The sequence below is a fragment of the Symphalangus syndactylus genome, chromosome 9 (assembly GCF_028878055.3).
Source record: "Symphalangus syndactylus isolate Jambi chromosome 9, NHGRI_mSymSyn1-v2.1_pri, whole genome shotgun sequence".
NCBI lineage: Eukaryota > Metazoa > Chordata > Mammalia > Primates > Hylobatidae > Symphalangus > Symphalangus syndactylus.
The window spans coordinates 40874034-40896547 of NC_072431.2; the positions used below are offsets into that span (position 1 = coordinate 40874034).

The 22514-nt window shown below is 39.5% G+C and overlaps 1 protein-coding gene across 5 annotated transcripts in view; it reads left to right on the plus strand.

Annotated features, from left to right (window-relative positions):
* Positions 1–11111: 11111 nt before the first annotated feature.
* Positions 11112–22514, plus strand: part of RBMS1 (RNA binding motif single stranded interacting protein 1) — a 219093-nt gene continuing 207690 nt past the window's right edge. For 3 of the 5 annotated variants that reach the window (XM_055291972.2, XM_055291975.2, XM_055291973.2), the window contains exon 1: positions 11460–11612. In XM_055291972.2, the coding sequence (XP_055147947.1) occupies positions 11538–11612 (75 nt within the window). In that variant the 5' untranslated portion in view covers positions 11460–11537. Of the gene's footprint in view, positions 11613–22514 lie in introns of all 5 variants that reach the window. The other 2 variants (XM_055291977.1, XM_055291978.1) reach the window with 1 other exon arrangement.

The following is a 22514-nucleotide window of genomic DNA, read 5'->3' on the forward strand; positions in this document are numbered from 1 at the left end:
AAGTGAAATAATGAGGCATAATGCAATGAGTATAAACCCCATTCAAATCATGATTCCTCTACTCTGAAGGCTTGGGCAAGATGTAACCTCAGGCAGTTTTGTCTTCTTATCTGCAAATGCAAAGACAGTAACCTACATAGCAGGGGGATTGTGAGGATTAAGTGAGATGACATTAAGTAATTGTCTGACATTGTATAAGACTTATCAAGTGTAAGAAATTCATGGAAGTCAAATGTGAGCATGACCTCCAGGAAGCCAACTAGAAAATGGCTGTTTTTCATGCAGGATCCTGGTGGGTGCCCTGACCTATGCAGACTCTGCCCATTCTCCACCAACACCAATTACCCAGGAGTTTAGTAGATAACTAACTAAGTAGGTAACCTAGGAAATTATTAGGTGATCTCGTCTCCCTGCATAACACTAAGGTATGTTAGCTCCTCCCTCTGAGCACATAAAAGACCAATCTTTCAAAAAGTCTGGTTATCCTAATGATTGCACAGCAATTAACATCACTGGCCTGTAATCCCATTATTCAGGAGTCACTTTCTTCCAGACATCAGGGTGTAGTTACTGTTCTTCCGAATGCTGGGTTAGATTTCCTTCAACTCACTAGGCCAGGCATTTTCCAAACAGAAAAAAATTCCAAGGGAAGTATTTTGGCAGCACAGGATTACTTGCATTTCATTATCCTTGCTGTGTCCATCACAATGTATATGCCAAACACAAAAAGTCCTGGCAAAGATTGGATGGTTTACCATCACTGCATTCTACATTGAGCATACGAGAAATGGAAACAATTGAGGTTCGTATGAGCTGGAATTTAGTCCTGTGGACAGATTTACAGTCTTGCTTACGCTCCAGTATCCATTAAAGTGCGAAGGCTGCAAACATAAAAAGGCTCATGCAATCCTAGGAGCATAATTTGATGGAGAGTAATATCCCCAAAAGTGCAGGCGAACAGCTTAGTGTCAATCTGCTTGAAAGCTATCACATTGGGATGAATTTTAGGTCCCCGGTATTGTTCAGTATCCCCTATCGGTGACAAAGAGGAATTGGGAAAATTTTCAACCCTGGTATAACAAATAGGACAAAAGTATTAACACTTAAAAATATAAGAAGAATTTTTTTTAAGCAAATTAGAGATATATGTAAAACAAAATATTTTAATCGAAAATTTTGAAGGAAATATTAACATGTACCCTGAAATCAAAATACTGTCTACTGATAGAATAAGAGAAATAAAGATCTAGACATAAATGCCAATAAATGGGCTTGAGATCATAATGGAACACACGTTAAAGATACTAGTAAATCAATAGTGGGTTTGTCTTGTTCTTTTTATAATAACAGAACATGATACTATCTTAAAAGAAGGATTCACGACAAGAACTCAGTAAAGCACATACTTTATTGAGCATGATAGCACCCTACTAGATTATCCAACTGAATCATGATGTAGTAAATTACAGGAGACCTAGAAAATGCATCCAAATATGAGAAAATATTTAAAGGAAAGGTGAAAGGCCTGGGATAGTCAATAGAAAAGATGCCTGAGAAGCTATTTATATCATAGAGCACTGACACAACATTATCTATCTTCCACAGAATGGAATGGGATTTCTTAATGTCATAAATTGCAATTTGAGCACCTAGAAAGAAAAGGGGATTTCTTAATAATAAAAATGACTAAACTCTTGAGTAACTAATTGAAGGAAGTTATATAGTCTTATAAAGTTCATAGGTTAAGAATACATGAGAAGCTCTGCCTATGTGAGCTGGTTTGATGCTAAGGATGCCCAAGGTAGTAGATCAGAGAATGTCTAAAGATTTTAGCCAAGTCTTGTATGCCATAAATATTTTGACTTAATTCCTGCCCTTGGTTCATTGTTCTTTTTTCTGTGCATGCTCTCCTTAGGTGATCTCATCCTTCTTTTATTTATTTATTTATTTCTGAGGCAGGGTCTCACTATGTCGCCCAGGCTGGAGTGCAATGGTGCGATCTCTGCTCACTGCAACCTCCGTCTTCCAGGTCCAAGCAATTCTCCTGACTCAGTCTCCCAAGTAGCTGGGATTATAGGCCCATCACCACCATGCCCAGTTAATTTTTCGTATTTTTAGTAGAGATGGGGTTTTGCTACTTTGACCAGGCTGGTCTCAAACTCCTGACCTCAGGTGATCCACCCGCCTCGGCCTCCCAAAGTGCTGGGATTACAGGCACGAGCCACCACGCCTGGCCATCCTTCTTTTAATTTTAACCACAACCCATATATCATTGCTGACTCCCAGGTCTGTCTCAATCTCTGACCTCTCCTCTTAGCTTTAGACTCACAGGCACGAGCACCTACTGAACACACTCAAATGTTCACTGGCATGTCAAAATCAGTAACATCCAACCCCTACAAAATACTTTTATATAAACATTCATTACAGCAGTATTCACAATAGCCAAAAGGCAAAAACAACCCAAATATCCATCAACGGATGAATGGATAAATGAATTGTGATATATACATGTATATTATATATTTAACATATATATGTGTGTAACAGAATATTATTCAGCCATGAAAAGGAATGAAGCACTGAAACATGCTACAAGCAGATACACCTGAAAAAAAATACTATGCTAAGTGAAAGAAGCCAGGCAAGAAAAGGTCATAGGTTGTATAATTCCATTTATAAGAAATATCCAGAATTGGTAAATCCATAGAAACAGAAGGCAGATTGTTGTTTACCAGGGGCTAGGAGGAGCGGGAAATGGGGAGTAACTGCTTAAAGAGTAATTTTCTAAATTAACTTACAAGTAGCATACGATGTTTATTGTATGAGTAAGTAAGTAGACTAAGTCATAAGAATGTTTTCACCATATACATTATGGTGGTAGCCAGCTTCCAAGAGGATCTTTAATTTTGCCCACCCTAGTATTCACCTTTTTGTGTAGGCAGTGTCCCTTGCCACATGGTGACTAATAGAATACGGCCGATTGGTAAGTCATTTATAAAAGACACTGCAGCTTATGTCTCAGTTGATCACACCATCTCACTCACTCTCTCTCTCTGATCATTCACTCTGGAGACAGCCACTGCCATGTCAGGAGCAGTCTTGTAGAGAGAGGCTCATATAGAGAGGAGCTGAGGATGCCAGTCAACAGCCATATGAGTGAGCTTGGAAGCAGATCCTCCAGCCCCGGTCAAACCTTCAGGTGACTACTGCACTGGTTAACAGCTTAATCTCATGAGAGACCCTGAGCTGGAACCCAGCTAAGCCACTCTTAAATTCCTGACTCTCAGAAACTGTGTGAGATAATAAATGTTTGTTGTTTAAGCTGATAAATTTGAGGAATAACTATTCATCAGTAATAGATAATGAATTACAATTATTAAACCTCCACAGTAACCGGGCACGGTGGCTCACACCTGTAATCCCAGCACTTTGGGAGGCCAAGGTGGGCGGATCACAAGGTCAGGAGATTGAGACCATCCTGGCTAACACGGTGAAACCCCATCTCTACTAAAAATACAAAAAATTAGCCAGGCGTGGTGGCGGGCGCCTGTAGTCCCACCTACTTGGGAGGCTGAGGCAGGAGAATGGCGTCAACCCAGGAGGCGAAGCTTGCAGTGAGCAAAGATCACGCCACTGCACTCCAGCCTGGGCAACAGAGCAAGACTCTGTCTCAAAAAAAAAAAAAACCTTCACAGTAACCATGGCAATTGTTTGGAACTCAGACCAACAAAATATTTTTTGAGGGTGTATACTTATTACTAATATTGTTTAGTGTTAAAAAGTGTGCTCAGTAATAATGGAAAGCAGACAGATTTTTAGTTACTTTCTTATTGTTGTTACATTCTCCACAGACAATGCACTCCTTACTGCCTGTACCCAGCATGGATCAGTGACAATGCTTTTATACATCTTGGCTCTAGTTTAAGCCATTGTCACTTCTTCTCCAGAACAATTGCTGTTTCTAATTCTAGTCTCACCTATTCCTCTTGATCTATCTACCATCTTGATGACAATGTATTCTTTCTAATCATAAATCTGACTCGTAACTTAGATTGCAATTTGGATTTCATAAAACCCCTCAATAATGCCCTTGGGTCAACAGAATAAAGCCCAGATGATTTACAAGGCTCTTTCTTTCTTTCTTTCTTTCTTTCTTTCTTTCTTTCTTTCTTTCTTTCTTTCTTTCTTTTGAAATGGAGTTTCACTCTGTCATCCAGGCTGGAGTGCAGTGGTGCCATCTCAGCTCACTGCAACCTCTGCCTCCCAGTTCAAGCAATTCTCCTACCTCAGCCTCCCAAGTAGCTGGTATTACAGGCGCCCACCACATGCCTGGCTAATTTTTGAATTTTTAGTAGAGATGGGGTTTCACCTTTTTGGCCAGGCTAGTCTCAAACTCCTGACCTCAAGTGATCCGCCTGCCTCGGCTTCCCAAAGTGCTGGGATTACAGGTGTGAGCCACTGTGCCCGGCCACAAGGCTCTTTCTATTGACTATGCTTAATATATTTTTAAAATTTCACTCATTGCACAGTGGTATTCTAATAAAGTTCTCATGATGTGGGCCCCTACCTAAGTATTTCCAGCTCCAGTCTCACCTCTGCATGTACCTTAACAAAATGCATGTGCTATAACAAAATACCACAGAAATAAACTGTAGGAATTTATTTCTCACAGTTCTGGAGGTTGCGAGGTCCAAGATCAAGGTGCTGGCATTCAGTGTTTGGTGAGAGCTCTTGCTGTATCCTCACATGGCCAAGAGCAGAAGGGCAAAGTGGGCCCAAACTAGCTCCCTCCAGCCCTTTTATAAGTCACTAATCCATTCATAAGGGCAAAGCCCTCATGACTTAATCACTTCTCAAAAGGTCCCACTTCTTAATACCAACACAATGGGGATTAAGTTTCAACATGTGAATTTTGGGGACATTCAGACCATAGCAGCATGTACTTGGCATTGTAAGTCACAATGAATGATTTGTAGATCTCCAAGCATACACTTTTGCACATACTCATCTTTTTGCCTATAATTCTCCAACTCTCCTCCAACTCTGCTCCTCCTCCATTCCAGTTGTGTTCTTATTTACTGAATGAATTCATGTGATTGATGTTTGGAGAGAGGTTCGGACTGGGAACCATGGGAGGGGTACTCAACCAAACCTGGCGGCTGAAGAAAGTCTGGATAGAACAGAGTCTCGTAGAGAGAGTAAGAATGAACCAGGTGAAGAAAGGTGAAAGGTGCCCTAGGCAAATGGATTAGAAAAGGCCAAAGTTGGTCTTCCAACCCTCCAACACTTCCAACCCTCACCATACAACAATATGGTGAGGGGTGGAAGAAGCAGGCAATGGAAGGGAGGAAAGAACTCTATGCCAAGAGGTAACATAGTGGAAATGAATCTGGAAAAATGGGAAGGGCCTGGTCAGGAAAGAAGTTATGAGTTGTGGTAAGAAGTATGAAGTCAATAGTGCTTCTCAAGCTCTGGTGGGATTGGGGAACACATTCTGTGAATTTTAAAATGGTATATTTCATTCTGATGAATTGTTTTTAAAAGCATATCACCATTTATAAAGAAAATATTTTTCTTTAGCAATGACATAAAAGATTTTAGTTTCTTAATTTAGGGCTTCACAAATTAGGGTCTGACGATTAATATCTGAGGAACATCAGGCTAGAAGATTTATACATAAACATTCCTGCAGATTATAAAACAATTCCCTATTCATGATGAAATCGCACCGTAGATTATAAGTATTGGTTCCCTTTTACCTATGTTCTCACTTGTTTAACCCTCTAGGAACGCTAACATACATGCCAGCAACACTTTCATCAAACTATTGCCTTTCTAAGTGTTCAGTAAATGTATTGCAGATATAACCTAGTTACCTACTATAGAAACAAGGATAGTGACCACTCAGTAATGTTCCAAGTTCTGCATAAGACATTTCTCATGAACCTAAATCTCATTTACAATTCACTAATGCTGTAGCACAGGGGCTTTTTGTAGCAAAATGTCTCATTTTATCCAATTATTCCAACAGTCTCAGGCAGATGGCATTAGAACAAAGACATTAATCAAAACTAATTTGTTTGCTCCACTTCTGATTAACTATAAAAAATGTTTACCTTTGGTTATAAGAGAAAACGGATTGTAGATCTTGGATGGACTAGTTCATGCCTCAAGGTTTTTAACTTGCTGCTTCTTCTGTAGGAATACAACCCTCCATTTTTTACTCCATAAAAGGTTCTTATGGCTGACCCATTTTTATTCATTATACTTCCTGGAAGAGGTTGTCCCCAACTACTTTACTTAGGATTCGTAACCCAACTCCCACACAGTTACTCTCCATCTATTATCCTGTTGCTTTCTTCACAGAGTTTATCACAACTTATCATTGTTTTACTGTCTCTCTCATGAGACTGTAAGCTCCGTGAGGCAGGCATCAAGTCTGCTGTATCCCCAATGTCCTGCACATAGAGGATGCTTCTTCAATGCTGGCACAGATGTCAATGTATAACTTCTCTTGGGAAAAAGCACTTAATGGGTCATGCTTTCCTAGGTCATCTTGACACAAAGTTTTATTAAGATTCCTTCATGAGCTCCTTCCCACAAAAGTGCTAAACATGTAGTACACATTTTTTAAAAATTCGTCATTATTTAACATTTTTAAAGCAAGCTGACTTTTTTTTTTTTTTAAAGAGAAATGGCTGATAGCTGACTCAGATCTGGGTATGAACTGTATAAGAACCTGGGACAATCTTATCTTGCTAAAAAGCCAAAAAATAAAAAAAAACTGTCAAGACTATTAGAGTCTGTTTTTTTGTTTGTTTTGACATGAGGCAATTTGAAGGGGCTCCTATTGCCCCAAAATGGGACAATTTGAGCACCAACAAGAATAATGACTGCAATGGGTTGAAGCAATTCAAATACAGTACATTAAAATCCACAAATCCAGAATCTTACTTAAAACTGGTTAGCTCTGGAGTTTCCTAGGGCACCAAGTCATTCTCCTAAAAATTGATAAATAGGAGAAATTTATCCTACCTTTCCTTTGCTACCTGTATTTTAAGATAACCAAAGAGTTGAAGACAGAAAGTTCTTCTCCGTAGAAAATTTCTAACTAGTAAGTGCAGAAGAAATTATAAAAGGAGAAAAACCACAATTTGTAACTCCTAATTAAAAAAAAAATAGATTGAGGTAAAACTCATGAATGTAGAAAAACATCCTGTGAATGGTTGATGGGGAACTTTATAATGAACAAGTCAGACTGATAATGCCTGAACTTCTGATCAACTTAACATCCTTAAAAATGAGACAACCAGACATTATGGTTTTCTGATGGGATACATATCACATCACATTCCCTATGTGTGTTCAGTACCATCTAGGAACTATTCTTTGTCAAAAAAAAGTGAATCTGCATCTAATCAAACCTCTAGAACTAACTATCATTGCAAATGACACCACGAGGTTGCAATCAGCCATGTGGGAAAGTCTACCGGACAAATGACCCAAATCCTTTAACAAGTAAATATCAAATTTAAAAATGAATGGGGACAAACTTTTTTATTAAGAGAGTCTTAAGAGACATATCAACCAAATTTAATATGTGGACATTGTTTTAACCTGATTTAAATAGACAAACTACAAAAAATGATTTTTAGACAACAGTGGAAAATGAACAAGAATTGGGTATTAGCTCACATTAACAAATTATTGTTAAATTTGTTGGGTGTGACGATGGTATTATGTTTTTAAAAAGTTATTTGTTAGAGGAAGGTACTAGAATAGTTACTGGTGAAATATGATGCTTGGGATTTGCTTTGAAATACTCTAGAAAAATAAAAGTAAGTGTGTGTGTGTTTGTGTGTGTGTGAGAGACAGAAAGAGAGAAGAGGGAAGAAACAAGAATGACAAAATGTTGATGAATGTTGAAGCTGGATGTTAGGAACAGAGGGTTCCTCTGCTTTTGTATTTGTTTGAAAATGATCATGCTTAAAATTAAAAGCTGATGTTGTTTTAAAATGTTTTCACATGAAATGCAGTAAAAATACAAAAGAACTTATGAACATTAAAAGAAAAATATTGAAATATAGTCTCATGTATCAATAACCCAGAGCAAAACATCCAACTTACCATTTCTAGAGGTCTCCTTCTGCCCCTCCTTAAATACTTCATCCTTCTTCTTTCTAAAGATACTGTTTTGAATTTTATGTTATTTTACTCTTGATTTTCCTTATAAAAGTTTTTAAAAACTACTCTTGCACCTATTCTTACATAACATACTGTTTATTTTTTCTGTTTTTGAACTTCATACAAATGGAATCATGCTTTATGCATTCTGTTGACTTGAAATGAAATTCATTCAATTTTGAAATGATCCATGTTGATGCTTTTAACTGCAGTTTATTCATTTCTGTTTCTGCAACGACTTCCAATGTGTGCATATACTAAAACCTTTTTAATCCACTCTACAGTTGGTAGACATTTGAGTTATTTTCTGCATATTATGAACATTCCTGTATATTTCTCCTGGTGCACATATAAAATAATTTATTTAAGGTACGTACCTGTTTACTGTGTTGTAGGAAACATGCAGATGAAATTGAGGAATGCCAAATTGTTTTCTAAAGTGGTGGTTAGATCAATTTATACCTCCTCCAGGAAGCAGTGTTTTCAGATTTCCCCCTCTTCCACATTTTTACCTACTCTTAATATTTTTAGAGTTCTTAATTTTTGCAAATCTGGTGAACATGAAATGGTATAGTATTATTACTTTAATCTGCATTTCTCTTATTACTAATGAACGTGAGCATCTTTTTATATGTTTTCTGAATATTTGTGCTTCTGTGAAATACACATTCATTCTTTTGTTCATATTCTAACAAGTTCTCTTTTTCTTATGATTATTTATACATTCTGTGTACTAACCTTTTGTGTTATATGTATTACAAGTATTCTGTGGCTTTTATCACTTTTTATAAAGCGATAAAATCCTTCAATGAACCAGTGTTCTTAATGTTAAGAGTCAAATCTGTCAATCTTACACTCCTGTTCCCCTTATTTAACCAATCTTTCCTATTTCAGGGTCAAAAAGATATTCTTCTATATTGTCTTCTAACAGCTTTATACTTTTGTTTTTCACATTCAGGTCATCATTCACCTCAATTTTCCCCCCTCCTCCCTTGGTATGTGTGAGGCAGGGCTCCTATTTCATTTTTTCCTTATGATTGCCAGTTGACCCAGAATCATTTATTGAAAAGTTCATTCTTTCTCCACTGCGCTATAATACCAACTCAGTCATAAATCAAGTGTCTATATAAGTGTGGGTCTGCTTTTGGGCTCTCTAAAACAGGCTGAATTTCCATCATCCAGAAAAAACAGTAAGTAGAACAGTCTAAGTTTGGTAGTTTCCCTTATTACCTCAAACCTAGAACTTCTGCGATTGTTCTCGATTTACTTCTCTTCCTTCTGTCACTCTTCCAAACCATCATTCCTAGTCTTCCTAAGGCACAATTTAGTTCATGTCAGTTCTCTGTTTAAAAATATTAAAGGGGCCCACATTGAAACAATATGGGAAATATTTTAGGCTCCCCTAGTCTGACAGTGACCCATTCCACCTTTCAGGTCTGCATGCACCTCAACAGTGCCTACAATATAGCAGACATAGTAAATATTAGCTTCCTTATAGGATTTCACATAGGTAAATGAAAGGGACATGATTTGCTTCCTGGCAGAGCCAAAATGTTCTCACCTATACTTATATTTATGTTGTTTTTGTCAAACATGTAAGATCTAGAAATTTGTCTAAACCATTAACGATTATAAGGGTTTCAGGTCCCTATTTTGTCATTGTTTTAAAGTATCTTACTAAACCTATTTTAAAATGTTATCATATAAAAATAATAAATGTTTAACAAAATAATGCATTCCAGTTGAGTTTAATTTACCTTCTGCTATTAACAAAAGACTTCAAAAACCAAAATGACAAAGTAATCAAGATCTATTTAATAACACACACAGTTTTTTATTACATTTTATTAGATGTGCCTGAACTCTAATTTGAGGATGCTTGCTTACCTATGCTATCCGTATGTACATTTTGGTATTAGCTCTCTTTTTGAGCTGGAATATAAAAGTCTTCTGCAGGCAGCTTTGGGGACCAATTAACTCCATTAAATTATATCGTTATGTAGTGAACTGAACCACTGCTGGTCTGGGGCTGTCTAGAGCTGTGACAATTAGGAGATGGAGAGAGGCAGAAAGAGAGATTGATTTTATATGTCACTGAAGCACACTGCAACAATATGCCAGCGTGACTTTCAAAATGGCCTTAAAATATTCCAAACTCAGGGAGTTTCCTTGCTCCTGAGTGGGAGCTGACAGACTGTCTGGCAGCATTAGAAAGAGGCAGAGAAAAGCTGATGTCTATATTGTGTCCTCTAATAACATTCTGCCTCTTTGCGGCATCCCCCTCTTAGAAGGATTCGTCTATTTGTTGTGAGGGGTGTGTGTGTGTGTGTGTGTGTGTGTGTGTGTGCTTTGCCTCCCCTTGTGCAAGGGGCATGATTTCACCTCTCACATCTGGGAAAACCAAACCGAAGGACGCTAACCCTCCCAAGGTCACCTAGATTAGTCTTGTGGCCCCGGGTGGGGGGCGGGTGGGAGGAACAGAACCCAGGTGTCCGGACTCCAGCTTTGTTGGGCATTTAAATCATTTTCCTTCCCTTGTGAAAAAAAATTACTGGGCGGTGGGAAGTAAAAGATTAATCAGATTTCCTCTTTTCCCTTATTTCCCCTCCCCCTTACGAAGATAAAAACTCGGGAAAGCAAAAGAGGTGCCCGCCCTGCAGTTCTTAAGCTGGGTCCCCCCGCATTCCTCCTCCACCCCCTACTCCCACTCCCATTTCCCCACCCCCGACACAAAGCGATCTGGACTCCCAGGGCTTCCGCTCGTCCAACCGCGAGCCTGGGAGGTGAGGAGTGGTTAAAACTCAGCCCTCACCTCCAGCGGGTCCCGGGCTCGGTGGCGCCCAGGCCCCGCCCCCGCCCGCCCTTCCCCCACGGCCTCGGAACGCCAGCCCCTCTCCTCTCTCCACATCGGGCGCACCCACCCCAGATGCCGCCTGGCACCGAGCGCAGCCGCCGCTGCCGCACTTTCCACTTGTATTGATCACCTCTCAGCCCCGCGCAGCCGGCTCGCCCGAGCGGACCGCGACCAGCGCGCCAGCCCTTGGCAGCCCCGGAGCACTCGGGCTCCGGGAGGAAACTCCTTGGGAGCGCCCTGTCCGGGGTGCCCTCTGCGCTCTGCAGTGTCTTTCCTTCTGCCTGGGAGGAGGAGGAGGAAGAGGAGGAGGAGGAGGAGGAAGAGGAGGAGGAGGAGGAGGAGGACGTCTGGTCCCGGCTGGGAGGTGGAGCAGCGGCAGCAGCAGCAGCCGCCGCCGCCGCTGCCGCCGCCGCCGGAAAGGGAGAGGCAGGAGAGCCCGAGACTTGGAAACCCCAAAGTGTCCGCGACCCTGCACGGCAGGCTCCCTTCCAGCTTCATGGGCAAAGTGTGGAAACAGCAGATGTACCCTCAGTACGCCACCTACTATTACCCCCAGTATCTGCAAGCCAAGGTAAAGGGCCGCCGCGGGGAGGTGACGGCCGGAGGAGGGGGCCCGGGGACGCGCGCGGGGTCGGGCCCGGGGAGGGGCGCGCGGCGAGCCCCCGCCATCCCCGGGCGGAGTTGCTGGAAGCTTGCTAACTATAGCGCTGGCCTGGGCAGAGCCGGGCGGCGCGCGGGGCGGCGGCTTCCCTAGGAGCGGAGTGCGGGGATCGGGTTACAGAAAGCCGCGGGGGGAGAGACTAGACAGGAAAGAGCCACCAGCCCCTTCCTGGCCTGGCCAGCAGGGAGGGTCGCGGGGCCGAGCGGCGCCCCTCGCCGAGCCCTGGCTGGCCGGCGGCAGTCGCCTGGCGTGCGCGTCTGGATCCGCTGGTGGCCCGGCTTTTCGACCCCTTCTCCAAGGGCCTCGCCCTGTAGGCTGTAACTCTTCGCTCCCCTCGCCGTGGCGCGGAGCCTCCCGCCCCCCAGGGACTCCCCTCCACCTCCCGCGCGCGCGATGACTGGGGCTGGAGGGGCGACAGGGCCGGGACATTTTCCTCCCCGCCTCCGGCCCTGCTCTCCCGCCCCTCGCCTCTGATCTTTGTGCGGTGTGGCACTTCACCTGGTTACTGATTTCTACTTTTACGCTGGTGTTTTGGGTAGAAAAGTGGCCAAAGTTCACTCGCGTTCATTGATGTCCCTTCTAATCTCTAGAGGTTTTGCAAAGGAGGGACAATGGGCAGATTTCAGTGCAGAGAAAGAAGTCACTTCGTATTTGGTTAAAAAAGAAACAAAAGCAAAACTAGCTTATATGTTTGCTACAGATCGATTTCCAATGTTGCTTTTTAAAAAGTGACCTCGGCACACTCTTGGGTAACAACAGCTGATGACATGTAGCCATACAAATTGCGCCTGGCTTTCTAGGTACCCTGGGTACTTTGTTAGTGGGCCTATCTTATTTCTACAATAAGAATTTGATGCCTCCCGAACTCATTTAAAAAAATTGTTTGGGCCATGAAGACTGGAAATTTCACTGCTTTGGAAGCAGCCGCCAGAATTTGGGAGGGTGGAAGTTGGACGCAGCAGCCTTCTTCAGCCATTAACATCTATCACAACTCCGGGTGCCCTTCTAGATCACAAAAGAATCAGGTATGGATGCAGTGTCCGAACTTTCTTTGGGAGGTTGTAATCATGCTCTGCTTGCTGGTAGTTGGGCATTTCCGGCCTGGTACAAAGAATCTCTGATTCAGCCTTTTCTTTCTTAGAATGTGTGTGGTCCACGTTTTCATGTACTTACGACATAGCCCTGCATTTGTCTACGTAAAAAGGACACTTGTCAGTTTCGAGACCAGAAATGTCCTAGCAATCCAGGGCCTCATTTTCACTTCCCCCAATTCCCACTTTACTTTCGGTCACCAGAAAGCAGCAAAATGGTAGCAGCAAGGATACCCCTTATTCATCTCTGTGTAGTTCTCACAGTATTTGTTTTCAGGAACTTGCAGGAGATGCTAGTTTTCTGTAAGCTACGTGGTAGCTGTTCAAAGAAATTTTGTGGCATAATCAATGCACTACCTTTTAGATGTCTTATATATTTAATGCCCTTGTTTAAATTATGCAGCATTGGGTGCCTAAAGGACAGCTTATTCAACACTTAACAATATGAATAATAAATACACCCACTCAGGTGAGGAAGAAAAAAAGCCATGTTTCTACAGGCACATTTACCTTAGTAATTTTTATATACCATTAGTAAGTTAGAAACCAAGTCCATACCATTTAATGTAGCTAATGCAATGCCATTTGGCTTTTTTGCCCTGTAAATAATTGAAGAGAGAGACAAACGGCAAGAGCCTGCTCTAGTAATTAGGGTCGGATCCCAGAAAGCTTTACGGCCCATTTTCTGAAAGTGTGCTTCCTGCATAAAGCATTTAATATTGATTTGTGTTGCGGTAAATGACATTCTCAAAACATTTTGCTAATTCTACAATTAAAACTGAAATCCTATTATTTGGAATTCCTTTGTTTCTGGAGAAAGGTATACATATTCACTTGACCTATATAACATGGTATTAAAGTTTGGTAATTAAGTCTAAATTCCCTGTTGTACAAGTATCTTGATTATCTCAGAAGGGGACATCTTCTAAAAATGGCACGTGACTAGATGCAAATTTTAGGTAAGCAGAGTTCGGAACAGGTAGCCCTTTTTTTTTTTCTCCCTTATGTATCTGTCGGTAGCATGGTAGTAATGTTGAGTCATTTTAAAAAAAATAGACTTTGATCTGTAGTTAGTTTAAAAACAAGTGTTGCCTAATCTACCTAAAGAGTTAATAAACTCTCTTAGGATCTGCTGTCTGTCGTGATTCTTGCCTCTGTGTGTGTTTTAACCTTCCGAAAATATGGGATAGAAAACATCACTCTGTTTAAAGTACAGTGATGTGTTTGCTAGGCAGAGTCATTTTGAAACTTCTGTTTGGAAGCTGTATCAAAAACTGAAGAATGGCATGGTCATCTAAAAATTGATAATCTAATTTGTACTCAAGAGATAGATGTGATTTTCTCAAATCTGATTCTTTTAATCAGAAGGAATAGATAATACTAGGTAAAATGGAACTTAACAGTTTGCTTTGTTACCGTACTTTTAAAAGTTATATATGCCAAACCATTCTTCTTGTTTTAGTGATCCAGTCTATTTTTGTAAATTTATTTTGTAATTTTCCCCATAAAAACATACTAGTTACTTCCACATTTTATTAATAAAAAAATACCATCCTTTGGGCTACATTGGAGCAAATGACCATATTGGTATGCTTTGTACTTTGACAGAAAGAAAAAAAATCATTAGAAAAAGTAATATGCCTCCATGAAACATAAAATAAACTTGAGTGTACTATGGAAGAGCAGGACATGAGTGGAAATGAATAAGATTGTATAATATTCATAATACCTTGGTGTAGAGTTACATAAATTTCAAGCAACCTGATTTCACATACTGTTGGTTTTTTTTTTTTTTTCTGTATTTCTCAGTGAGGATGGTCTGTCTTATTACAGCAGATTCTTTTTATCAGCTGACACATTCATTCTGAAATGTAGCTTGATGTGGCCTTATAAACATAACCGCATATTGTCCTGAATAATTTTCTCGATTTTAAAATGACCTATGCTGTATTATATTAAATTTAATATCCATCTTTTAGCTACACAGAAAAAAGATGTTGATAATCTAACATATTTTAACTTAAAGATTTGTATGTACACATTTTCAACCAGTGGCTGCATTAATTTCACTTATTGTAAAAGCAACCCTTGAATTATGGTCTGTTTATTTCAAAGATACTACAACATACATTATTGCCAGTGCATGTATGTAAATAGTTCTGGGGATTGAAATACTCTGTTTCTTTTGAAGAAAGGGAAGTACAAAATTTTCTTTCCATGATTAGTTAGCTACATATTTTGTACCAACTAAAAGCAATTTGGGACAGTTGTAATCTTTATTCATATAGTTCTAAGAATATACTTCTATAAAATAAATGGAAAGCTTGATTTTTTAAAGTTTTTGTGTATAAAGATGTATTGTTTTCCGTACTAAAGAAATGTCTATACAAAAGAGATGTTTCTTTCTAAAACGAAACAATTTTGTTTTTACAGCATTTTTACATAAGTTTATGGCACAGAATATATCTGAACCTAGCTTCAGAATCTGAAAATAATAAATGATAATAATTTATTCTATTAATAAAGGCTACTAGAACAAAGCAGTTTTTCTGCATTGAACTTTTGCATGCATTTTTTGTTGAATTCCTTAACTCTTACTTACTTGCAGCCAGATGAATATTGTATCAATTTGTTTCTCCAGAAATTAGTAGTCCTGATTTGATACATAAAACTGTTGCATCTAATTAAGTGGAAGTACACAGGCATAATATTCAGGCATGGGGTGCTTTGTGTCATGAGAAGTAACCACATTTATGAGGTAAATAAAGTTTGCTTAAAATATGTCAGTTTGGTAATGCAGTATTTTACACTGATGAATCAACCTTATTTCCTTAAGTGAGTGGGGTATTATGTATGACTATCTGGAAGTGGTATTGGAAGGCTGAAGGACATGTAACTATTAAAATGAAGATGCATTACAATGCAACAATGTAGCACCCTTCTCTTCCAATAGCTATTTCTTTTGAATTTCCCATACAACTTTTTTTTTTTTTTCCCCTATGTTGGGAGCCACATCTTAAGTTCCTTGAAGGGAAAAGGAAAAGATAGGTGAGCTAGAAAAGTATTCAGCCATTTAGTATCAGTATAACTACATATACCTTACATCTTAGGCAATCTTGGCTTTGAGTTTAAATTCAAATGTGGGGAATTTCCATGTAATATACTTTCAAGAAAAGAATTTTTACTAATACATTGCTCTGACTTTGTATTTTGTGTAATAGTTTATTGAAACCATTTCGGCGTCTAGCTTTTAAATTGAGACAGTAAAGTTTTATCTTATTTATTGGAATATTGTAGAAATAATAGAATATTATAGAAATAGGAGTATGTCAAGTTACTCTTGAGTGGAAGTGTTCTATGCAATTTAAAATAGCTTATTTTAAAGAAATGTAGTAATGACATGTCAGTTATTCAAATGCAGCACCATAACATTTGGTATAAAACCAAACCAAATATTCTAAAGTTGAACATCGGCTTGGGGATTTTATGTGGGATGAATTTAAATGTTCTGTTTCCTCTGCTGTTTTATTTATTTATTTTTGAGATGGTGTCTTGCTCTGTTGCCCAGGCTGGAGTGCGCTGGCACGATCTCAGCTCACTACAACTTCTGCCTCCCGGGTTCAAGCAATTCTCCTGCCACAGCCTCCCAAGTAGCTAGGACTACAGGCGTGTGCCACAATTCCTCCCTAATTTTTGTATTTTCAGTAGAAATGGGGTTTCACTATGTTGGCCAGGCTGGTCTTGAACTCCTGACCTGGTGATCTGTCTGACTCAGCCTCCTTTCAAAGTGCTGGGATTACAGGCATGAGCCACTGCGCCCAGCCTGTGCTGTTTTATTTTAATGAATAAATAGTGAAACGTGATGGAACTCAGCTGTGCCTCATGAGAGGCAGCAATTGGACGACGGAGATCGTAGTTTGCTTAGGTGATACAGAGCAAAATGTCATTTTAGAACAAACGGTGTGTGTTGAACACACATACAAATTTGAGTACATATGCAAATTTGATAATAGAAACAAAGCATTTCTTAGCCTGGTAGATATGAGGTCAATAGAAGAGTGTAGAGAGGTTGGTAACAGCTAAGCCAACCACAAACTGAACATGTATCTCCCATAATCTAATTCCTCAATGCATCTAGTCTCCTTAATGAAATTACGTGAATATTTTAATTTTTCAAACAAGCCCTGGAAAATAAGCATGTCAAAATGATGAGAGAAAAACAAAAAGGAAAGAGAAAAAGTCAACATCTGAACCTCCTAGGGGAGAAAAATGTATACAATTAAGCATTGTCATTCTCTCCCTATGTTGTCTCTTAACTAATTCTTAAATGGATGTATTTCAGAAGATGGAGAATATGTTGGATGTTGAATATGAAAACCTAGATTCTAAAAGTGAGGTTGGATGCTGATATGAACAGTTAGCTTGCATGTAGATCTGGCACTGTAAACATGCTAAATCAATGTTGGTGGGTGATTTCTACATTCACTATAATATCTGTGTTTTGGATTAGGTAAAGATTTAAGCTCGTAGTTGTTGTAAAATTGCTGAGGCTCATCATGAAGGACTAAAACACTAGCCAATCAACTGTATTTACTGAGTGACCCCAGTACATCATTCTTTGCACTTGACATTGGGAAAGTTTAGAGAGTTGAACATCTGGTACCTGCTCTCTAGCACCTCACAAGCTACCAGGGAGGACAGAATAGACACAATGCAAGAAATAAGCACAGAGTATTTACAAAGTAGTACACCCACGAAAGCAGCACACCAGCTGATGTCCTGGGTTTGAGTGACTGAGAAGGCACTAAGATATATGTAGGATTAAACACTTGGCCATGTCTTTTGCAAGAAAGTGAAAAATGCTAATAAAAGCTACAATAAACCTGGGAATTTCAGAAAGAAATAAGGCTTTAAATGAATAAATGAATTTTTTGACTTATCAGCATTGTTTTGCATTTTTTCTGCTGTATAAATTCTTTTAAGAGTACTTGGAATTTTAAACGAATAATATTTTTTGTACTTTATGTTAACTCCTTCTCCTTAAAGTTTCATATTCAATCAATTTATTTCACCCTATTAGTTTTCTAGTTTTATGCTTACAAATGTGCTGTTAAGCCAACCTATTAGAGGTGTGGCAGGTTGGAAATGTAGTCCTTAAATGATGACATAGTGGTTATACAGAAATATAACTTTGATTGTTTTGGGCCATTTGAAATGATGTTTATTTTTCCTAACTGATTAGCTTTGCTTCTGGCCAAGGGGAGGAAATAAGTTTGGGGTTTGTAATGCTGCTAATTAGATCATTGCTTGCCTGCAATCTACACATTGATAAAGTGTCTAATGTGGGCTGGCATTTCTTCAGAAAATAAGATGTTAAAAAATTATTCCTGATCTTTAGTGGATATCTCTTTATCTGGTCATCAGCCAGCTTTAATTCTTTCAAAATAAGATATTATTCACCTCTGCAACTGGATCCAAGTGCTTCAGGAGTCCTGTTGTCCTCTACTTGGCCTCAGTGTGGGCCTTGGAATCCATTCCTCAGGCTGCCCATTGAACAACATGTGCTATGCAGTTGGGCTGCTGGGTCCCAGATAAACAGTGATTTCAGGGAAAGATTTTGTGCAACAAAATGAGATCATTTCATAGATGTCATAAATATTTTCACTGGTCCTGAAGGAAAAATGTATCATCTTCCCAGACCCATTTCACACAATACTAGAGGTGTTTCTTCTACAAGTTGAAAAACTGAATACTTAGAATGGCAGAATTGGATGGATACATCCTAGAATGCCATGCTCCGAACTTGAGTTTCTTGGACCGGGGGTGGGGGGTGGAGGACAGGGAATCAAATTGCGAAAACAGAATTTTATATTATGAGCTTACATTTATATTATCCTCAAATAATACTATACTATTTCCCCTGTTAAATACTTTTTAAACATGATGATTTTGAGTTGCATTTGGGAGGATATTTGAACTGGAGAACCCCTAAACCCTCCCTTACCAGTAGAATTACAATGAAATATTTTCACAGTTTATATAATAAGGTCTCAGATAAAATATTTAGTCATTAGGAAAAGTAAATTATATTGAAATTTGTAATATCGTCAACTTTACCTTTGTCTTCTCAACAACAATTTTGTTTCATCATCCAACAGGTTTTTGACAAATGCAGACATTTATAAAAAGAAAAATTTGCCAGAAAAATGTATTTTCAAGTCACTAGCTGAAATACTCCCACGACTATCTTTGCCTCCTACAAAGTACAGCTCTGATTAATTTCATTGTTTCTAAAATGACATTCTTTTAAAAAGGTGCCTAATCTCAGCCTCTTTTTAGGTTTCATTCCACATGATCATTTGTACACTTCTATTTAAAAAACAATAAACACAGAAAGAATTACCTATCAGAGAATCGGCTACTAGTGATGTTTTTCTCATGCTCTATGTGATTTGTTCAAAAATTGGGTATACCTTAACTTACAAGTGAGTTGCATTTCCAACAATTTTATTCCAAACAGTTTGCTTGTCATTTGGTTATTTAAAACTTGAAATTCATTTCATAAATAAATAGTTATCCTTAATGATATGGTCCCCAGCGAACCTATAAGAGTCTGTAAAAGTAACCCACTTTGTAATTCACGTATAGTTCTCTACTAACACTGTCATTGAACCAAATCACCACCTCGGATGTTTCTTGGAGAGATGGGTGAGTTTTCAGAGTTAGATTTCCAGGAACCCGTCTTTGCTTTCTTTGGGTGAGTGGGAAGACAGGGTTCTTCTACAATCTTTCAACAAGGCTTTGCGCTTTTATGACGGGAGGGGTTTCAAGAAGATGGGAGGTGCAACTTGTGAAGTCACAGGGATCAGGGAGTTTGTGCTGGAGCTTCCTCTGGGGGTCCCCTGAGAGCCCTCTTCACTTCTAGACCCACTCACCTGTTTTCTTGTGCTGGCCTCAGAGATAAACTCGTTCCCTTTGCCCCCTAATTAAAATAAAATCTTTTCCTTTTTAGGAGCCGAGGGTTCCTAGCAGTGCTTCTCATGCTGAGCTTACCACTACTAGATTACTACAGCCTCACAGCTTTTCTTTACTCTCCTTCAGCCCTGAATCAAGCAAACATCTCTTGAGGCTGGCAACCAGAAGGAAACAAAAAGACAAAGTAAAAATTCTGTCTATCTCTTCCAATTCCTATTCTCTTTTTACCTTTTCCTGGTTCGTTGATGCTTCGTAACTTTTTTTTTTTTTTTTTGAGACAGAGTCTCGCTCTGTCGCCCAGGCTGGAGTGCAGTGGCACAATCTCAGCTCACTGCAAGCTCCGCCTCCCTGGTTCACGCCATTCTCCTGCCTCAGCCTCCCAAGTTGCTGGAACTACAGGCGTCCGCTACCATGCCCGGCTAATTTTTTGTATTTTCAGTAGAGGCGGGGTTTCACCATGTTAGCCAGGATGGTCTCGATCTCCTGACCTCGTGATCCGCCCGCCTCAGCCTACCAAAGTGCTGGGATTACAGGCGTGAGCCACCGCACCCGGCCAATGCTTCGTAACTTTTTAGGGAATCCCCAGACCCCAGACCTCCTTGAGAATCTGATGATGGCGTACATTTTTTTTTTTTTTTTTTTTTTGTGAGACGGAGTCTCGCTCACTCTGTCGCCCAGGCTGGAGTGCAGTGGCGCGATATCGGCTCACTGCAAGCTCGGCCTCCCGGGTTCACGCCATTCTCCTGCCTCAGCAACCCGAGTAGCTGGGACTACAGGCCCCCGCCACCACGTCCAGCTAATTTTTTGTATTTTTAGTAGAGATGGGGTTTCACCTCGTTAGCCAGGATGGTCTCGATCTGCTGACCTCGTGATCCGCCCGCCTGGGCCTCCCAAAGTGCTGGGATTACAGGCATGAGCCACCGCGCCCGGCCGATGGCGTACATTTTTATTAACCTCGAATGTTTACCTAGAATCAGCCTGTGGAGCACAGGTTAAGAATCTTACCCAGGGTGGGGAGCAGTGGCTATGCCTATAATTTCAACACTTTTGGGAGGCCGATGGGGGAGGATTGCTTGAATCCAAGAGTTCCAGACCAGCCTGGGCAACACAGTGAGACACTGTCTCTTAAAAAAAAAAAAAAAAAAAGAATCTTATCCTGGAAGGAAGACAAATACTGAACAAATCTATGCTTAAGAGGATAAATCAGACAGACCAGAGATCCCTTCATGTTTTTTCCTGGGTTGTAGCTCAACAGACTCTGTGATGAAGAGCTGCACAAAAGCCAGTGTCCTGCAGAGTGGGCTTGGGTGGCATGAGGTCCATACCTCTATCCAGCAAGGGTCTGAACAGTTTCAAAGTGTGTTTACTTTCTCTCTTCTTCTCCACTCCTGCTCTCCAATTCGCTTCTTGTACTCTTAGAGTTAAGCCACTCTGGACTGACTTCTGTCCACTAACAGGTGTGTGTGACAGTGGTAGATGCACCAGTGTAACCATTGTATAAGCTACTCCCACTCCATCTGCCGGAATCAGGGACCAAGTGGGTCTGACATAATTTGGCTAAAAAATCTTTACTACCTCTTAATACTGTAGATTATGATTAAGTATTTGCTAACAACAATTGCCCCTGATTAGGGTTTTCTCTTCTGATTCTTTATTTAATTTTATATGGAAATTTTAAATAAAATTTTATCTGGTAATGTATAAGTGTGCTATGGAACCATAGACATGATGTAATACTTTGAACAAAAGTACATAATTAGCATAATAGGAAGTATTTTCATGATAAATGTATACTCCTAATGAGATTGAAACTTAAATGTGATAAAGTCAAATAGCAAGTGGTTTACATTTTTTTCTTAACCCATACTAAAATTGAAAATTAGTATAACAATTTTTTCTACTTTTTGAATACTAATTATTCTTTACCTAAAAAATAATCACAAAAAAGTTGTGTTTTTTCAACTGGCAAAAACCTAAAAAAGATGTGTTTCTTATTTGGTAATAGTTTATCAGACTTTAAGTTTAGCAGAAGAAATTTCTAACCTTGATTTTGTTTGCTTTTTTTTTTTAAAGAGAGATTATTTTTTAACCTACAGATAGGATTTAAAATGACAGTGGGTGATATCTGGTGTTCTTTTCTACCTCTCTGTCTCTGTCACAAAATTCAAATTCATGTTTCAGCAGTACAGGATGTTCTTCAGTACACATCCTTTGAGCCTTCAAAATTTGATTTGACTGTGTGGTCTGACGATAGCATGTTGAGATAAGTACATTGTGATAGTAATCTGTGCCTGAGCCCTAATGAGCATCTGCTTTCTAGGGCGCCACAACAGCACCTTTCTTTGTTTCCTCTTCCTTTGCTTCTTTGATTTGAATCTTGTTAAATCCTCCAAATGGGTCATTTTTGTTTGTTTTTCAGTATGCAAATCCTCCTATCTCCCTTTTTTGGGGAAAAAGAAGCCAGATATTTTAAATATAAATGAATGCACTGGGAATTTTAAAGGAGTCTTCAGGAAGTGCACAGCCATAGTTCTTCTATTAGCAAATCAGACATATTATTTTAAAAATCATCTAGTTAAGTCGATACAAATGGAACTACCTGGTCAGTTTAATTAAATTCAGTAAATACGTACTGTCCAGGCATGGTATTAGGCCCTGGAAGGTGCGATATGTAATTAAAATATAGTGTGCATCATCACAAAGCGCAGTGGAATAATTTTGTTTATTTAAAACTTATATAGTGCAC